The sequence below is a fragment of the Protopterus annectens genome, chromosome 12.part0 (assembly GCF_019279795.1).
Source record: "Protopterus annectens isolate FY-2018-M chromosome 12.part0, PAN1.0, whole genome shotgun sequence".
In the NCBI taxonomy this organism is placed as follows: Eukaryota; Metazoa; Chordata; order Ceratodontiformes; family Protopteridae; genus Protopterus; species Protopterus annectens.
The window spans coordinates 1,184,720,797-1,184,740,480 of NC_056746.1; the positions used below are offsets into that span (position 1 = coordinate 1,184,720,797).

The 19,684-nt window shown below is 37.3% G+C and overlaps 1 protein-coding gene across 1 annotated transcript in view; it reads left to right on the forward strand.

The window, feature by feature from the left end:
- Positions 1–19,684, forward strand: part of LOC122817074 (lysosomal protective protein-like) — a 337,956-nt gene that overhangs the window by 106,921 nt on the left and 211,351 nt on the right. Inside the window, exon 4 of the mRNA XM_044090226.1 lies at positions 15,265–15,315. Coding sequence (XP_043946161.1) covers positions 15,265–15,315 — 51 coding nt within the window. The remainder of the gene's footprint in view (positions 1–15,264; positions 15,316–19,684) is intronic.

A 19,684-nucleotide genomic window follows, 5' to 3' on the forward strand; every position in this document is an offset into this window, starting at 1 on the left:
ACCCACGCAGCTACACTTAAACTTTATCGCATTTATAAAAAAAATAATTATTTGTTGTGTTATTTTATTTGTACCCTTTAGAATATCCCTGCTAATGCTGAACCTGTTATTCTATCAACTTTCTGCTTTGTGGGATGATTGTCCCTTTTGGCTTTGTCAACATTCCTTACTCTGACGGGTTGGGAGGTGTGAGCTATGTGCTTATGCTACATCTAATAAATGCAACAACAGTCAGCAAAAGTCGACACAATAAAAAATAAAAATTGATAGATTAATTAAATGTTATGATTGGTTGGATTTATATATATAATCCAGTATGAAATTAATGAATGTGTTCTGATGAAGTCTGTCCTTAGTAGATGAAAGCACTTAATGTGGTTTGAAGTGGTTCGTTTGTCAAATAAGGAAATGTTCGTTCTACATGTAACATTGGTGCTTTTTGTGAATCCTGACACCCAGTGCAGCGAACAGGGTTTCCAGTTTATTTTTTATTGTGTCGACTTTCACTGACTGTTGTTGCATTTATTAGTCGGTGAGGGTGTAATGGATTCACTAGATGAGTTGCCGTCTATATTCTCTCCAGGAAGGAGAGATGAAATACAAAAAATGCAATCGAAGATGGCTATAATCAAGGGTGAGCTTACGCGGCTTATTGAAATGATAAGCCAGCCTGTAGGAAGCAATGAAGATAAGCGGATGGTGACATCATCGCGTACGCTCAGTGGAAGCAAATCTTTGAATTTCATACCCAACGGTCAAGGGAACAGCGGAGTGCAGGATATCGGAGCCTCTTATGGATCCACTGTAGGGGAAAATGAAAATTTTGGCAATGCAGTAGATGGATTGCGAGTAGAGAACAATGGATCGGAGGTCGATTTTAATATTTCCGGAGCCAGACCCACGCATGTTGTTCCTAAAAAGACTTACTCTATGGTGGGACATTCATTGACCACAGGTACTGGTAATGCACTAACTGCTAAATTTAATAATCAAAATGACAAAGAGGTACGATATGAATTGGATGATTTTTTAAATGTAACTTTGACTTCAATAACAACAAGCACAATAGAACCACTAGTGGTAAAGAAGAATCAAATAATGGAAATGACAAGACTTTAAAAGACTTAATATATGATTTTGGTAAAAAGCTGGGTATTGTGAAAATTATTCAACTTGATAATATGCATTTGAAAAGATGTTTAGATTTAAAAATTGTACCGATGGGCTTAAGATTCTATAAACAGTCCATGGGAGTGGATATGAATGAATCTAATATATTAGAATGTACCAATCTTTTTAATAATTTTGGTTTTAGTTTTATGAAATTTATTATAAGTTGCAATGACAAGAAATTATGTACATATATGACAGAAATTGAACAATTGAATTAAATTATTACGAAGGACTTGTTATTTAATGAATGTGAAAGTTTTTATAACACTCAATTTGAATGGGTAGAAAAAAAATAATAAAAAACAGTTTGATATAAAATGTAGGAAAATAAAAAGAGATTTAGAACATTATGAGAACAAACAGGCTTATAGATGGGGGAATTATAATGAATCTAGGGATCAGTCATTTAATGGTAACAAAACAGACAAGTGTGTGGATGAGGCACATGACAACAGGGGGAGAAGAGGTTGGAAAAATAATAAGAAGAATTTTTTAGGAAAAAAACAAGGGTGGCAAGGAGTGGAAAAACAGGGACCACCGATACCCAAATATTGGAGCAATCCCACCGATCAGGAGAATTGGCAACAGAAGGGCAGAATGAACTGGACAAGAAGGTGACTATAATAAAACATAAAACAAGCATCCTCCAAAAGGGTCTCACAGAGACGGATAACTGGTGCCAGAGCCATGGCCTAAAGCTAAATGTCAAAAAGTGCATAGTAATCCCCTTTGGGAAAAACAAAGTGCCCACAAATTACCACATAGGTGGTAATCCATTAAGTACGGAAGAAGTAATTAGGGGCTTGAGGACCCAAGTAGATAGCAATCTCTCCTTTGACAATCACGTTGCCAAAGTGGTTAGAAAGACCTTCTGTATAGCCCACCTTATCACGAAAGGGTTCACATCTAGATCAAGAGAGGTCATTGTGCCCCTCTACTCATCACTCAATTTGAATGGGTAGAAAAAAAATAATAAAAAACAGTTTGATATAAAATGTAGGAAAATAAAAAGAGATTTAGAACATTATGAGAACAAACAGGCTTATAGATGGGGGAATTATAATGAATCTAGGGATCAGTCATTTAATGGTAACAAAACAGACAAGTGTGTGGATGAGGCACATGACAACAGGGGGAGAAGAGGTTGGAAAAATAATAAGAAGAATTTTTTAGGAAAAAAACAAGGGTGGCAAGGAGTGGAAAAACAGGGACCACCGATACCCAAAAATTGGAGCAATCCCACCGATCAGGAGAATTGGCAACAGAAGGGCAGAAAGAACTGGACAAGAAGGTGACTATAATAAAACATAAAACAAGCATCCTCCAAAAGGGTCTCACAGAGACGGATAACTGGTGCCAGAGCCATGGCCTAAAGCTAAATGTCAAAAAGTGCATAGTAATCCCCTTTGGGAAAAACAAAGTGCCCACAAATTACCACATAGGTGGTAATCCATTAGAAATCTGGAAGAAGTAATTAGGGGCTTGAGGACCCAAGTAGATAGCAATCTCTCCTTTGACAATCACGTTGCCAAAGTGGTTAGAAAGACCTTCTGTATAGCCCACCTTATCACGAAAGGGTTCACATCTAGATCAAGAGAGGTCATTGTGCCCCTCTACTCATCACTTATCAGGCCCATAATTGAGTACAATGCCCCATTTGGGATGTACCTTACCCGACACCTGCAGCAACTGGAAAGACCCCAAAAGTATCTCACCAAGAGGATCAAGGGGTTCAAACAGATGCCCTATGCAGTTCGTCTAAAGAAACTCCAGCTCTACTCAGTTGCGTACCACCTACTCCGAGGCGATCTGTGTCTGACGTATAAAGCCATGTCCAACCCAGAATTAATGGACATGCTTCACCTCAGGAAATCCAAATCCCTTAGAGCTACATGCTCCAGGGACTTGAACCTCAGCACAGAAATAAATAGGACATGCTGGAGGGACAGATTCATATCCCAGAGGCTCCCCTCCACTCTGGAACAAAATCCCAATCCATGTTAGGCAGAGCCCCTCACTGACCCTCTTCAAGAGAAATCTTGACGAGTGGATGGGAGATCATAAGTTTACCCCTGGGATCTCTTCTGTGTCCCTGCTTGACAGAGGTACAGTAAACTAACCTTAAAAGGGCTACCTTCTGTGACCTACTATACAGAGGCACAATCAACTAATCTAAAAGGCTGGCGAAAGCCAAACACACTCTGGCTAGGCTTATAAATGCCCTAGGGCAGATAGCCTAGTATCAACCTATGAACCTATGAACAATGATATACATTATAGTCTAGGTGACTTTAGTATATTTAATTATACACAGTTAGAATTGGAGAAGGAACATTTCTCCTTGTTTTCTAAAGGAAGGAAGTATGTTCCCAATACTAATTTCAATGTAACTGACTATGTAGTGGAATTTAAGTTGTATATGCGGAAACTTAACCTTGCCAACCATTTTCGGGAAAACAGGGATGAAGTAATAGAAAAACCCTTCAAAAAGAGAAGCATTTATACTCCCCCTATGAATGCTGGCATCTTTTCAGGCTTGTTGGCTGTTGGTGAAGCACCCACCAAGAGGAGAACACGCTGAGAGAAGAAAGGAGCCACTTTTGAGACTTTAAGTATTTTTCCTCTGTTTATTTGCTAAGTTTTTCTGCATAGCCGCCTATTTTGAGCATTTTCTGGCTTGTTAAATTTGATTTCTGCATTAGTAACTGTATTTAGAGCACAACCTAGAGCTGTTTACTGAATTTCCTGTTTGCACTTATTTTTAAAATCGTTTTTTTTCTCAAAACTTGCATTTTATCTGTCTTTGGCCTAGCACTCTTGTGTGGGTCATTTACTGCACTGTTATAACTTGTTGATACTTGTTAACCTCTGCTATCTCTGAAAAAACAAAAAAACAAAAACAATCTTGCTTTTTTCCCACTTTTCTGAGATTTAAAAAAGTTCAGTTACAGGCTTGCTGTTCTTGAACTGTTTGTAAGTTTCTGTGAGGCCATTTTTTGCTTGGGCTAAAGGAAAGTCTCTCTGTTGATCAGTGGCAGTGAAAAACATTGAGCAGCCTGCTTGAACTTTTATCTTGAGCTATTTATTGCATTGGGTCAATTAAAGTCTCATTTTCTCCAAATGGCTTGCCTTTGGGTGGTATGTTAGCTGTGTTTAAGTCTTTGAATTAAAATCTTTACCGGTAGACCTTTGAGATTTGTACTCCTATGTTTTGCATTTTCCGATCTGGTTATTGAGCACTAACTAGATTTAAATTGCAACATTAGGAACTTAAATTAGGTCAAATAGGGCTATTTTGAATTTCTCTGCATACTTAAATTGTTGAAGTTTGTTTTATTATTTTGCTAGAACTTTTTGGGTGCAAATCTAAACTGTTATAATTTTGACTATTTTAACCCTGATTTCCAAAGACAGAGATCTGCAATTGCCCACTTTCTGGACATTTAAAAAATGTTACACTTGGTTGTACTTTTGACTCTGTAACCATCCCAGATCAAATGGCTGTTCTGCTATATCGACATTAAAATTTCAGACAGCTGCTTTTGGATGTTTATGTTTGAGTGTTTTTTTAAGTTGCCTTGTGAAATCCATCTTGTCTTCCAGTCTTATACAACAGCTGCCTGCTTTTGGCACAGTGTGGGTAATTGGTTATATATTACCATTCAGAGAATGCAACAATAAACATAAATACCATTAAAACTTAGCCGTTCTGCTTTATTGCAGGGTTGTTTTTTAAATAGACCTATGTGAGATTATTGTGTAATTGTGTTCATTAGAACTTTTACAATTTTAACTGCGTGATTTCTTTTTATATTTATTTGATGACTTTCAAAGGTTGTTATTACTGCTTGCTGCACTTTGCAACCACACATGGGCTTCCTATTCCTGTTCCACTGCTTACTTGATGTTCTAAAAACTATTAGATACTTCTCTATCACTGTTGGATTTATAAACGTTATTGATAGTTCTTAACTGTTGTAACCCTCTGCTTTTCTTGGACCACTAAACAAAGCCTCTTTTCCCTTCAAGACATTGAGCCGACCTGCTCACCTGTCGAGGGTTACTGTGACTTAGTTGGGTAATGGGTCCCTTCGCTTATTTGGGGCCTGTATGGCTCTACGCCTTATGGTTTTACGGAACTACCTATTGGCTCTGATCCGCTCCAAAATTCCTTCACTCTTCCCTTAACTCTTCCTTCATTGGAAGCTGCAACCATTTGAGCCTTCCCGTCTAGTTTAAATATCCCAAGTTTCCCCTTTCCATATGGAACTTCTAATATCTCTCAATTAACTACGCTATCCTCTATCTAAGTTGGTCCTTAAAGACTCAGCAGTCTTAAAGGATAAGGTCACTCTCCATGGTCAATCCACTTAGCGGCTATGTTCCTTACATCTATTTACACAATTTCCCTGAAGCAGGTCAATGTTAGCATTGCTATTTGTCAATTCTGGAATTTAGGCACTGATTCAATTCATTACAATAAAATTTTTTCCTCCCAAACATTCCAATGTGATCTACATTTACCAATGGACATACATGCACTAATTTATGGGGTTCAAATAATAACTACACACACTCTACACATAGCACGTACAAAAAAACAACTAATAAAAAAATATTTAGTGTCATAAACTGTTAAGGGGATAACACCAGGAAGGCTAGCTGCAAGCATAAACTAACCACACAATAAAAAGTTAGTGGCCTGTATCCTTGGTGAATTAACTGATATGCTAAAACACACCCAATGCAGCTACACTTAAACTTTATCGCATTTATAAAAAAAATAATTATTTGTTGTGTTATTTTATTTGTACCCTTTAGAATATCCCTGCTAATGCTGAACCTGTTATTCTATCACCTTTCTGCTTTGTGGGATGATTGTCCCTTTTGGCTTTGTCAACATTCCTTACTCTGACAGGTTGGGAGGTGTGAGCTATGTGCTTATGCTACATCTAATAAATGCAACAACAGTCAGCAAAAGTCGACACAATAAAAAATAAAAATTGATAGATTAATTAAATGTTATGATTGGTTGGATTTATATATATATAACCCAGCATGAAATTAATGAATGTGTTCTGATGAAGTCTGTCCTTAGTAGATGAAAGCACTTAACGTGGTTTGAAGTGGTTCGTTTGTCAAATAAAGAAATGTTCGTTCTACATGTAACATTGGTGCTTTTTGTGAATCCTGACACCCAGTGCAGTGAACAGGGTTTCCAGTTTATTTTTTATTGTGTCGACTTTCGCTGACTGTTGTTGCATTTATTAGTCGGTGAGGGTGTAATGGATTCACTAGATGAGTTGCTGTCAATATTCTCTCCAGGAAGGAGAGATGAAATACAAAAAATGCAATCGGAGATGGCTATAAACAAGGGTGAGCTTACGCGGCTTATTGAAATGATAAGCCAGCCTGTAGGAAGCAATGAAGATACGCGGATGGTGACCTCATCGCGTATGCTCAGTGGAAGCAAATCTTTGAATTTCATACCATACGGTCAAGGGAACAGCGGCGTGTGGGATATCGGAGCCTCTTATGGATCCACTGTAGGGGAAAATGAAAATTTTGGCAATGCAGTAGATGGATTGCGAGTGGAGAACAATGGATCGGAGGTTGATTTTAATATTTCTGGAGCCAGACCCACGCGTGTTGTTCCTAAAAAGACTTACTCTATGGTGGGACATTCATTGACCACAGGTACTGGTAATGCACTAACTGCTAAATTTAATAATCAAAATGACAAAGAGGTACAATATGAATTGGATGATTTTTTTTTAAATGTAACTTTGACTTCAATAACAACAAGCACAATAGAACCACTAGTGGTAAAGAAGAATCAAATAATGGAAATGACAAGACTTTGAAAGACTTAATATATGATTTTGGTAAAAAGCTGGGTATTGTGAAAAGTATTCAACTTGATAATATGCATTTCAAAAGATGTTTAGATTTAAACATTGTACCGATGGGCTTAAGATTCTCTAAACAGTCCATGGGAGTGGATATGAATGAATCCAATATACTAGAATGTACCAATCTTTTTAATAATTTTGGTTTTAGTTTTATGAAATTTATTATAAGTTGCAATGACAAGAAATTATGTACATATATGACAGCAATTGAACAATTGAATGAAATTATTACGAAGGACTTGTTATTTAATGAATGTGAACGTTTTTATAACACTCAATTTGAATGGGTAGAAAAAAAATAATAAAAAACAGTTTGATAGAAAATGTAGGAAAATAAAAAGAGATTTAGAACATTAGGAGAACAAACAGGCTTATAGATGGGGGAATTATAATGAATCTAGGGTCAGTCATCTAATGGTAACAAAACAGACAAGTGTGTGGATGAGGCACATGACAACAAGAGGAGAAGAGGTTGGAAAAATAATAATAGGAATTTTTTAGGAAAAAAACAAGGGTGGCAAGGAGTGGAAAAACAGGGACCCCCGATACACAGAAATTGGAGCAATCCCACCGATCAGGAGAATTGGCAACACAAGGGCAGAAAGAACTGGACAAGAAGGTGACTATAATAAAACATAAAACAAGCATCCTCCAAAAGGGTCTCACAGAGACGGATAACTGGTGCCAGAGCCATGGCCTAAAGCTAAATGCCAAAAAGTGCATAGTCATCCCCTTTGGGAAAAACGAAGTGCCCACAAATTACCACATAGGTGGTAATCCATTAAGTACGGAAGAAGTAATTAGGGACTTGGGGACCCAAGTAGATAGCAATCTCTCCTTTGACAATCACGTTGCCAAAGTGGTTAGAAAGACCTTCTATATAGCCCACCTTATCACGAAAGGGTTCACATCTAGATCAAGAGAGGTCATTGTGCCTTTACTCATCACTTATCTGGCCCATAATTGAGTACAATGCCCCATTTGGGATGTACCTTACCCGACACCTGCAGCAACTGGAAAGACCCCAAAAGTATCTCACCAAGAGGATCAAGGGGCTCAAACAGATGCCCTATGCAGTTTGGCTAAAGAAACTCCAGCTCTACTCAGTTGCATACCGCCTACTCAGAGGCGATCTATGTCTGATGTACAAAGCCATGTCAAATCCAGAATTAATGGACATGCTCCACCTCAGGAAATCCAAATCCCTTAGAGCTACACGCTCCAGGGACTTGAACCTCAGCACAGAAATAAATAGGACATGCTGGAGGGACAGATTCATATCCCAGAGGCTCCCCTCCACTCTGGAACAAAATCCCAATCCATGTTAGGCAGAGCCCCTCACTGAATCTCTTCAAGAGAAATCTTGATAAGTGGATGGGAGATCATAAGTTTACCCCTGGATCTCTTCTGTGTCCCTGCTTGACAGAGGTACAGTAAACTAAACCTTAAAGGGCTACCTTCTGTGACCTACTATACAGAGGCACAATCAACTAATCTAAAAGGCTGGCGAAAGCCAAACACACTCTGGCTAGGCTTATAAATGCCCTAGGGCAGATAGCCTAGTATCAACCTATGAACCTATGAACAATGATATACATTACAGTCTAGGTGACTTTAGTATATTTAATTATACACAGTTAGAATTGGAGAAGGAACATTTCTCCTTGTTTTCTAAAGGAATGAAGTATGTTCCCAATACTAATTTCAATGTAACTGACTATGTAGTGGAATTTAAGTTGTATATGCGGAAACTTAACCTTGCCAACCATTTTCGGGAAAACAGGGATGAAGTAATAGAAAAACCCTTCAAAAAGAGAAGCACTTCTACTCCCCCTATGAATGCTACTTTGGCAACTTTTGAGAAAGTAGTAACTGATGAGATCTATGCATATTGGAGCAAGTGTAAAGATAATAAGATGAGGTATAATTTAAATAAAAGTGAATTTCAAGTTTGAAAAGAAATTCAGGGGAAAAATCAAATCCGTGTTATCAAACCTGATAAAGGGGGTGGTGTAGTGTTATACGACACGTTTGAATATATTAATAAAATAAATACTATACTACATAATTCAGGGAATTATGAGGTGTCATCCCTAAATCAAGTAAATGTAGGACACCACAAGATAGATTTATATTTGGAAGAATTCTTACTGGATGGTAGGATAGACACGGGGTTGTATAACTTTTTAAAAGTGAGATTTCCAGTTTTAGGTACAATAGTGGGGATCCCTAAAGTGCATAAAGATATAATTGATCCTCCTTTTTATCCTATAATATCTGGGAACAAATCTAAATCCTTTCCATTTGGTACAGTCATAGACACATGGTTGAAACCTATATACAAAAAAGTACCACATATAGTTATTGATTCATGGGACTTTTTAGGTCGACTCACCCCTGACTTGTGTAAAAAGGATATAATATTTGTTACAATAGATGTGGTTGACTTATTTTCTTGTATTCCTAAGGATGATGGAATGAGGCGGTTCACTAATAGTATTGAAAAATTTGCTGGACTGTCTGGGAGAAGGTGTTGTTCATTTTGGAATTTATGGATATAGTTTTAAAATATAATTATATCTTTTTTGAAGGAGAACACTACAGACAATGTAAGGGGGTAGCAATGGGGGCAGCTTGCGCTCCCATTCTTGCCAATTTAGTTCTTCTTGATTGGGAGACTAAACATATATTTAACAGTAGATGGTATAATTACATAAGTTGTTATGTAAGATTTTTGGATGATATGTTTATTCTGTGGACAGGATCTATTAATGAATTGGATTTGTTTTTTGAATATCTCACTTTTTCCAGTGAGTATTTGAAATTCACATATAATTTCGATAAGAAAGGTATCTCTTATTTAGATACCTATATTTCCCTAGTAAATGGTCGATTTACGTCCAAAATATTTAGGAAAAATACTTTTAGTAATTCATATTTAGAATATTCTAGCTGCCACCCATATAACCAGAAATGTTGCATAATAAAGGGTCAGTGCATTAGAGCAGCTAGAATGACTTCTGAATATGATGACATGGTAGAGGAACTTGACAACATAGGTAACATGTTCAGTAAAAGAGCATATCCAATTGAACTGATTGACAACATTAAAAAATATGTCAAAGGAGAATGGGGCAAAAAGTACAAACGCTTACTGGGTACTGGGCTCAGTAGAACTCCAGACAACAGCGACATTGTAGATAAATGTGAGATTAATAATAAATTCCCGAGAGCTTGTATATTCCAATATGGTTCTTATGTTAAAGAAATACAAAAAATAGTAGAAGAAAATTGGAATATAATGAAAACTGATGATATTATATACATGACCGTAGGTGAACATCCGGTGTTTGTTCACAAAACAGGACAAAATTTGAAGATCAAATTTGAAAGTAAACCCTTTACTAGCAATAGTAAAGGAAAGGACGGGGGTACCCGTAAGTGTGGACAGTGCAACCAATGTTGTGCTGTAATGGAAGGTACTTCTCTTACATTGGAAGACAATAATAAGACTGTGTTAAGATTTAAGAATGGTAATTGCCGCACCCAACACGTGATATATTTAGCCAAGTGTACAAAATGTCCATGTTATTATGTGTACAAAACTGACAGGTGTTTAAGGAATAAAATATATGATCATTTCTATTGTATAAGGAAAAAAGATATAAAAATGCATGATACAGACACCTTGTCAAAAGTCCAATTTGTGACACATTTAAATTTGCAATTTTAGAGCAAATAATGGCTAATCCTAGGGGCGGCAATATTAGCAAGAAATTAGGAGAAAGATAAACCAGGTGGCAGATTTTGTTAAATGTATCTGTATACCCAGATATAAACAATAGTATTTCCATTAAGCCTGTACTGGAAAGCAAAAATTGAATAGTATACAACATAAGCAATGGATTATGATTGAATGGTGGTTTTACAAGTTTTATAACATTTTATAGAAGTTCATGATTATGTATATGTATTATTATTTTATGTTCTTAATATATTGCACAGTATTACTTGTGATAAGAAGTGGAATGAGTGAGTAGTATGTATGAGTGATTTTATTAAGCACTGAGCACTTTAAAAGAATGAGTATATTTAATTGATAGATTAATTAATGTTATGATTGGTTGGATTTATATATATATAACCCAGCATGAAATTAATGAATGTGTTCTGATGAAGTCTATCCGTAGTAGATGAAAGCGCTTAACGTGGTTTGAAGTGGTTCGTTTGTCAAATAAAGAAGTGTTCGTTCTACATGTAACATTGGTGCTTTTTGTGAATCCTGACACCCAGTACAGCGAACGGGGTTTCCAACTTATGTTACATCTGTTATTCTGACATTTGTCTTGGTAGGGATGATTGTCCCTTATGGCTTTGACCAGATTTGTTATCCTGACGGGTTGGGGGTGTTACAAGCGTTCTCGCTCATTTTAAATTGCCAAAAGACAATTCTGGAGTGCAGGGGGCATGTATATTGTGAGAGCTCTGCTCTCACACACCCCCCTGCACTCGTACATGGAACCATGTCTGTTTTAGAGCACGGCAGTGCACCTTCATACATATGCATGGCACGCTGCCGTGCTGAACAGGAACGGCCCCTGCTATGCAGGAATAACTTATTCCTGCACGGCTGCTTGCTGAATCCCAGGGAATGTCTTAATTTTAAATTGTGTAATGGATAGTCAACTGTATTGCAGATTGATAGAGTAACTGTAAAATGGAAATATTTCATTTTTCACTGGACTAGCAGCATCATTTCCATTTTGATTATTTTCCAAATATTTCTGCTACTATGCAACTGCTAGCAGTTATTTTCCTCAGCCCTACTGGACATTGCAATGTAACACTGTTAATTGTAGTTCTACTCATCGAATCTTAATTTTAAAAAGTAACAAACAACTTTTCAAAAGATAAATACAACCTGGTGCCCATCTCTGACTGTAAGATCTAAATGTAAACTAATAAAAACACATGAATATATTATTTGTATGACTCTTCAAACAGTTAAGAGTTTCTGAAGTTTTTAGAATGCCCCATATACATATATTTTGTGAGTAGTATAAATATATGCTATGGACACAAACATGTACCCCATTCATATATATGGGAATCCTATTAATACAGCTTTTTGTAGTCTACAGTGTTAAGCTGACTACAAACAAAATGAATTTCAAAATTAACTATAGATATTTAGTCATTAATGACTAGTAACGTTTAGTTAAAAGTAGCTCTGTGCATGTGAATGAACTGTACATGCATTGTCTCTGAAGGCAGGTCATCGGTGTCAGGATATGACAGCTTGTTTTAAGAGATTTTAAACACTTTTTTTCCCATTGCATCTATTTGATATCTGGCCCCAGCCACCGGTCCCTATTGCCCATACTGTGTCCACTTATTCCATTTTATATAAAACTACTTTGGTGAGAACTAGGCCAGAGGGGGAACTGGTGGTGACTATATGTATTAATGGCATTGACTAATTTCATTCAATCACCCTAACTGACCACTTGCTGACCAATTCACAGTGTCACTGCTAGTGGAGTGAAAGCATGGACTTCTACATAAACACTTCAGCAAAAACAAAATGACACTCACCATGCAAATAGGTGTGTCAGGACAATCAGTCCTGCTGACCTTACAGCTTCTGCCAGGAGATCTCTGTGCAGTGGGTAATATGCAACCCTCCCCCCAACATGCACAAAGCAAGGAAGAAAAGCTGGCATTGAACTGTTTTTTATTTTTCTTCCTCAGCCAGCTCCATGGAATCTGGAAAGGTAGCCAAACCTGTGTCTCTGGCCATAAGGCAGATTCCTTAACTATCCTTGCACCAGTAAGTCAGCTTTTTGAAAAGTTAGTAGCAAAATAAGTTTACAAGGTATGAAGTGAGGTGATGATGGACAGGAGCCATGGTTCTTGGATCTGTTTTACTGCCCACCTGTAAATTTATCTTTTAATTTACACATCTTAAAATCTTAAGTCTGATGACCACTAAGGATATGGTTTCTCAAACCATGCTGCTAGTACTAAGTAAGTTAAAGTATAAACAAGACAATCAAGTATAATATGTATCACTAAACCATTCACTAAGTGCAGCTTGGCTTCAAGAGCAAGCAGGAAATTTGCACTGCTGACCTTGGGGTGGATCTTGACCATCCATACCTAAAAACAGGCTTCGTACAGAACACCCCACTGAGGAGAGTCCTTGGCTTAGCTAGCTCCCTCAGACCCCTATCTCACCACTCTGTCTAAATTTCAGTACCTGACAGTACTCACTTGGCCACAGTAACAGACACACACACACACACACACACACACACACACACACACACACACACACACACACACACACACACACACACACACACACACACACACCTTAATCTGTAGAAAATGCTTGTAATGTTATCCAGCACTATAGCCTTCTGACCTAGCTCATGGTGGTAAACAACCACATACCCAGATTACCAGGCTTGGACCCTACCAGTTATTGTTTCAGTGTTATAATATGTCAGATAGTAATAAACAATAACAATAATGTGTTGTTAAATAGCATGGCCAGTTGGAGGAGGATGACAGCAGCTAGCCACTATTTAGCAATAAATGAGTAAAAGATGAACAGTCACAAGGATTCTAAAACTGAATAAATAAAATGGTTTACTTAGAAAAGAATGTGTTAAGTAAAACAGATAACAAGCAACTGTAAAAAAAGATATGGACCTGCAGATGGAAACAAATAGAAAATAATCATTTTGAATAAATGGAAAGATAAAGTAATTCTTTTAAACAAATAGAATATAATAAATAAATAATTAAACTACTGCTAGTCTTTTATTCTGACAGAATTACAGACTCTTAAGCTCAACTATCTGAATTTCCAGGCAGAGATACAAGTGCAAAGAAAATAATTCGCAAGTCACAAGCTCTCGGTAGCATTCCTTCTCAGCTTTTCTGTCTCTCTTCATTCCACTGTGTGGTTTATAGCTTTTTTTTTCTTTTTTCCTTTCCTACAGTTAACACCATGTATCACCAGATCCTGTCCTCATTCATTGGGTCTACTGGCCCCACCTCAGCCTCCCCTTGGTTCTATCTACTGACATATAGGGGGGTTGAGGGTGCTGGTGCAGTGTCATACTGCTGCAAGGCAGTATAACCTAACTCCCACTCCCTCAAAGTAGTCTTGTGAGTGCTGTAGGAGCACTGCTCTTGGGAGGTGCATATGATCTGTTTATGTGCAGCCTCCTGACTAAATAGCTCACCATTTCTGCAGCACACAAGGATCATGTCTTGCTTATTATAGCAAGCCTAGGCTGCCTCCCTCCCCCAGAATGAATGATCCAACATCTGCCACTCATGCCCATCCTGTCCCATTATCTCTCCTACCACTAAGTAGTATAGAGTACAGTATACCTTTGTGGCATAGAGCTTCTCTGATTTATAGCTCTTATCACAGATGCAACTGAGCACGATTCATATTCACATACTAATTAGTCTGTCTGCTTTCCCTTGGTAAGCTATCTCTTTAAAGAATATTCTTATTGCTCTTTTATAGACCTAGCTTCCTGCCTAGGAATAGATATCTTATAAAAAACAGGGCAAAATAATCATATTTTCACATCCATGTATAATTATTGTAGTTCCTTGCAGAAGGAAGTTACAGCTTCAATTACAAAGTTTATATATGTTTTTTCTCATTTCATAAGAAAAAGATCAAAAGCTGTTACATATTTTATTGGCATTGAAAAACACACATACTACAAATTAAATTACATCTTCTAGTTTACCTGCTGCATGTGTTACAATACTTAGCTTCAGCTCACATATATCTTTCGTTCTGACTCAAAAAGCAATGGAATATTTATTCTCAGACATCATAAAAATCTCATGCTTTATTAAGATAGTAAGCAACAAAAATATAATTGGGGTAAAAGCCATTCTTTGTTGTTCCTATTTAACCCATTACCAGTAACACACGTCTTCCAAAATGATTACTATTGTGTGCTGTTTCCTTGCTACAAGCTATTTATGTAATGAATATCAAAGTATTTTAGAGGTACACACAAATCAAATGCATTCTTTTCCTACTGTATAATTTATTTGACTTACTGAAGTTGAAGTTGAATAATACTGAAGTCAGTGCATTACGGCAAAAAAACTCTTCATTGTGTTCTTCACATTTCAGATCCAACCTGATGGAAGCACTTTACAGTATAACCGCCATTCTTGGAACATGGTATGGTATGAGTCTGTTTTTCAGTCTTTTTTTTTTAACAAAAATGAACAATCTAGTTTTGCGCTTTGTTTGTACTGTCATGGAAAATGTCTGCAGTATTTTGCTGTTAGGAAACAAAACTGCACAATAATAGCAAACAGTGATTTGCTGTTAGTGTATTCAGAGCTGTTATGGTGCCTAATAATAATTAACTGAGCAGTGCTTTAGCACTGAAAAATCATTTATGGTCATCTGTTTCAGCAAACAGTGATGTAAATTTAATAAACTAAGACATGGAAGGAATGAAGGCTGTAAAATAAATAAGAATATGATGCAATGTAAAAAATATTGCTATTTTTGTACAATGACAATACTTCAGCATAACAGAGGAAAGCAAATATTTCAATATTAATTAGTAAATTAATTAATCTAGCTCTATTTTATAATAAATTCTCTTTCTGACATTTTAACCTAGATTTGTCTGTTCTACTGCTCTGTAAAAATTCTGTAAGCAAACCATGCTTTGCACATAAAATAAATGCCATTTTATTTCATTTACTTGCCTATGTAGAGCTGGCAGTGACTGTCTGAGTGACAGCAAGCTGACTCCAGGAATGCAGCATAACAAAATTATTATGTAGTACACTGAACATAATGATTATTTTCTGATATTGGATACACGTTAACTGCTTTTGTAGAGTGATACCCAATCTTAGTGCTTAGCAATGCTTAACAAAAGTTTGTTAAGCACCCCCTAAATGCTGTTATGATTGGGTCTTGCACTAGAAACACTGACAGCCAGCAAAAAACAGTGGCAGAAGGTACAACAACATTTAAAAGCTGTTAGAATATCACTCTGCAACACCTAAAAACAAAAAGTGTGATAGAACCAAGTTTCTACAAGCTTTAAAGCCAGTCATTCTTCAGATGGGTACTTGTTTCTGCCCGCCATCTCTCTAACAGCATCAAAGAGTTTTACTGACCTTCAGACGCTTTGAAAGCTGGTGAAACATGTTAAGCTTCTAAGCTGTTTTCTCTTATTTGTAGTATATGGATCACTTAAAGTTTCATGCACTACAAAGAAATTATGATAGTGAATTTGATCACAATGAGCTGCATTCTCAACAAGGATGTCATTATTCACCTTTTGAGCTTCAACCTCAAGGTGAATTTTTTGGCATCATCTTGAACACATAATACACTGGTTATGATTGTCAATTCAGTCATAATCCTCTATGTTGTGCACTTTCTATATATAACAATTGTTCTGTCTATACTTTGTCAATTTTAAGCTTTGTTGCTTTTGTCAACAGTTATCTCATCTTCTAAGCATATACAAATAAAAAAAATATTCTTTGCAATATTTTGTGTACTAATTTCTTGACAAGCATATGAAAAGCTTATCTTTATTTGCCATGTAAATGTCTGGAGCTTGCCCAGAGTTAATATAACAGAGGATGATATTATGGAATAACAGGTTTTGCTTTAACATGCAATTTTTGAAGGATATGAAGTCTGAAACTCAGTTGTCTGACATTATTGGGTCTATATTAGGTGAGCGAACGCTTAGCTTGTCGAGCACCTAAATGTCGATAGCTAAAGAGCAAAAGCATAAAACTGTAAATGGCCACTTCTGCAAATTTTTTCTCAGGGAAAAAATTTGCTTGGCCGTTATCGGGAAGTTGCCCTTTTCCCCAATGTAGAGTGATCTCGGAGTTGGTATATTTAGTTAGGGGGGTGTGGCGACACAGCCCCCCATATGGGGGGTGTGGGGGGCAAAGTTACCCACTTAATTAGAGTTTAAGGTTTAAGTGTCTGACGGCCAAGTGAATTTTTTTCCCTAAAAAAAAATTTGCGGTAGTGGCCAGTCGCGATTTTAAGGTTTCGATGTTTAGCTGTTGACATTTAGCTGTTCGAAAAGCTAAACATTTGATTACTGACTTCAGTCCTTGATGATTTACCAGGAAACCACACATTTTGTGAAGAAGAAATGAAAAAAATGAGGCAAACATTTGGACAGTCTGTGAAAACTGAGGCAAAAATCCAGACTTTCTGTTAAAATCTGGAGAGTTGAGATGCTACGATCTTAGTATCTGCAGGGAAAAGTGTAATCTTGTAGTACAACTCAGCAGAAAGTACAAATGTGTAAGTAAACTTACCATAACAGTAGATGTTTGAATGACCACTGCTGCATTAGCTTTAGATATATGGGTTACATCATGCCAAGGATATAACAGCTGGTCAAGTTTGGGTGCCAAGCCCTTCAGAACCTTCCTGCCAGCAGACAGGAAAAGAGGCTGTGCCCTGAAAGGATGATACTAAGAAGAACAAAAAATAAATAACCATACCATGGCATAAACAACACCCCAAAAAATAAGGAGGGTGGAAGGAGGGAGCAGCTAGATCCAGAGAAGGAATCAAGCTTACAATGCTTTGTAAAAGTATGCACAGATGATTAAGTTGCAGCTTCTAGTATACTTTTAGAATTCAACCCTTTCCAAAAAGTCTTAGATAATGCCAAAGCCCTGGTTGAGTGGGCATTGACCCTCACTGGAAAAATGTTGGTGTGGTGAGCGTAACAAAATGTGATAGCCTTAGACAACCATTTGGAAATATTGAGAGAAGTTGTCCCTTCTTACCTTTACAAGAAGAGAACAATAGATGTGAAGATCTGAAAGGATTAATTCTGTCAAGATATTACCAGAGTTGTCAGTGGACATCCATTGTATGGGATATTCTTTCTCACTCATTTTTAAGATCAGTAAAGAAAATGGGGGAATGGATAGTTTGGTTCAGACACCACTTTAGGCATAAAAGACAGATTAGTTCTCAAAGAAACCCTGATTCTGTGGAAAATGAGAGGATTGACTCACCTTAAGAGCTTGTAACTCAGCTACTCTTCTTGCAGAAGTCAGAACACTCAGTGACACTCAGTAAACAGTCATTAAAACTGCTTTCCATGTTAAGAACCTCATGTCAGCCAGATTAGCTGGTTCAAATGGAGCAAGTGTTAGATTTTCTAACACCAAATTAAGATCCCAAGAAGCAGCCACTGGTTTTCTTGGAGGCCTCTTAAGTAGAACCCCTTTCAAAAACATTTTGACATGAGAAAGCCTTGAAAAGGGAGGAGCAGACATGCTGAAATGGTCAATAAATTAACCCTAATGGAGGAGTAAGAAAGGTCATAGGAAAGTAGCTCACACAAATATTGTAAAACCAGAGAACAATGAGCCCTAAATGGGTGCTGGTTATGTTGTTGTTGGCACCAACTAGAAAACCTTTTCCATTGTTAATATTTCATTTTTTAGTAGCATGCCTTCTAGCTTCCATTAGTACTTGATGCACTTCCTCAGTAAGCAGGTACCTAAAGGAATTAAGACCTTATCATCCAGGCAGTCAGTTGAAGTTGAGTGTGGTCAGGGTGTATCAAACACCCATGATCTTCTGTGAGTAGATCCATTCTGTGTGGAAGCTTGTTGTAATTGCCCCTGGCCATTTCCAAAAGAAGGAAGAACCGCTGTTGCCTGGACCAGAAAGGGAGTCACCACAATGATCTTGGGGGATTCTTCCTGAATCTTCAGAAGTACTCTAGATATCAGAGGAGAGGATAAAAAAACATGTAGAAACATTCCTGTTAAAGAAAAAGAAAAGGCATCTGTCTTCCAGGCCTTCTTGTATGGGGTCCTGCAGCATAATCTTGCCATCTGTTTATCTAGACAGGAAGCAAATAGGTCTACTAGAGGAACTCCCCACACATGGATCAAGTCTTGGAAGGCCCCCTAATCTAGTTTGCATACTTGAGGGTCTGCCCTGTCCTGTTTAGCTTATCTGCCACACAGTATTGCCCTGACTGAATAAAGGATGCCTGCAGAGTGAGACTGAGCTGTGACGCTATATCCCAAGCTAACATGGGTAGTCTGCAAAGGGCGAATGACCTGGCTCCCTCCTGCTTGTAGATGTACCACATGACTGTGGTATTGTTTGAAACAACTTGAAGAGGTACTGAGTTAACATTTGGGAATATGATGCTATATGCATTTACTATGCCTGTAGCATTATCTTTTTGTAGGTATTTTAACCAGTTATCTGGTGATGTCTTTCCTATCATATTCAGTGCATTTTTTTTGGGGGGGGGGCATGTGAAGAAACATTATGGCACATTGTTAAAAATATTCCAAGATGAACTTTAGTATATATCTAGGAAATCTCTGTGATCCAGGAATCACTGAGGATGACATCACACTAAGAGTAAAAGGACTTTCCCGATTGGCCAGTATCATGTTCTTGTTCACCTGAGGTCTCCACTCTAGGGTTCTCCTTGCTGGAAGCCTTTTCAAAGGTTGGAAGAGAGAAGATGAACTTCTAGGCTAGAGGGAGAGGGAGGATAATG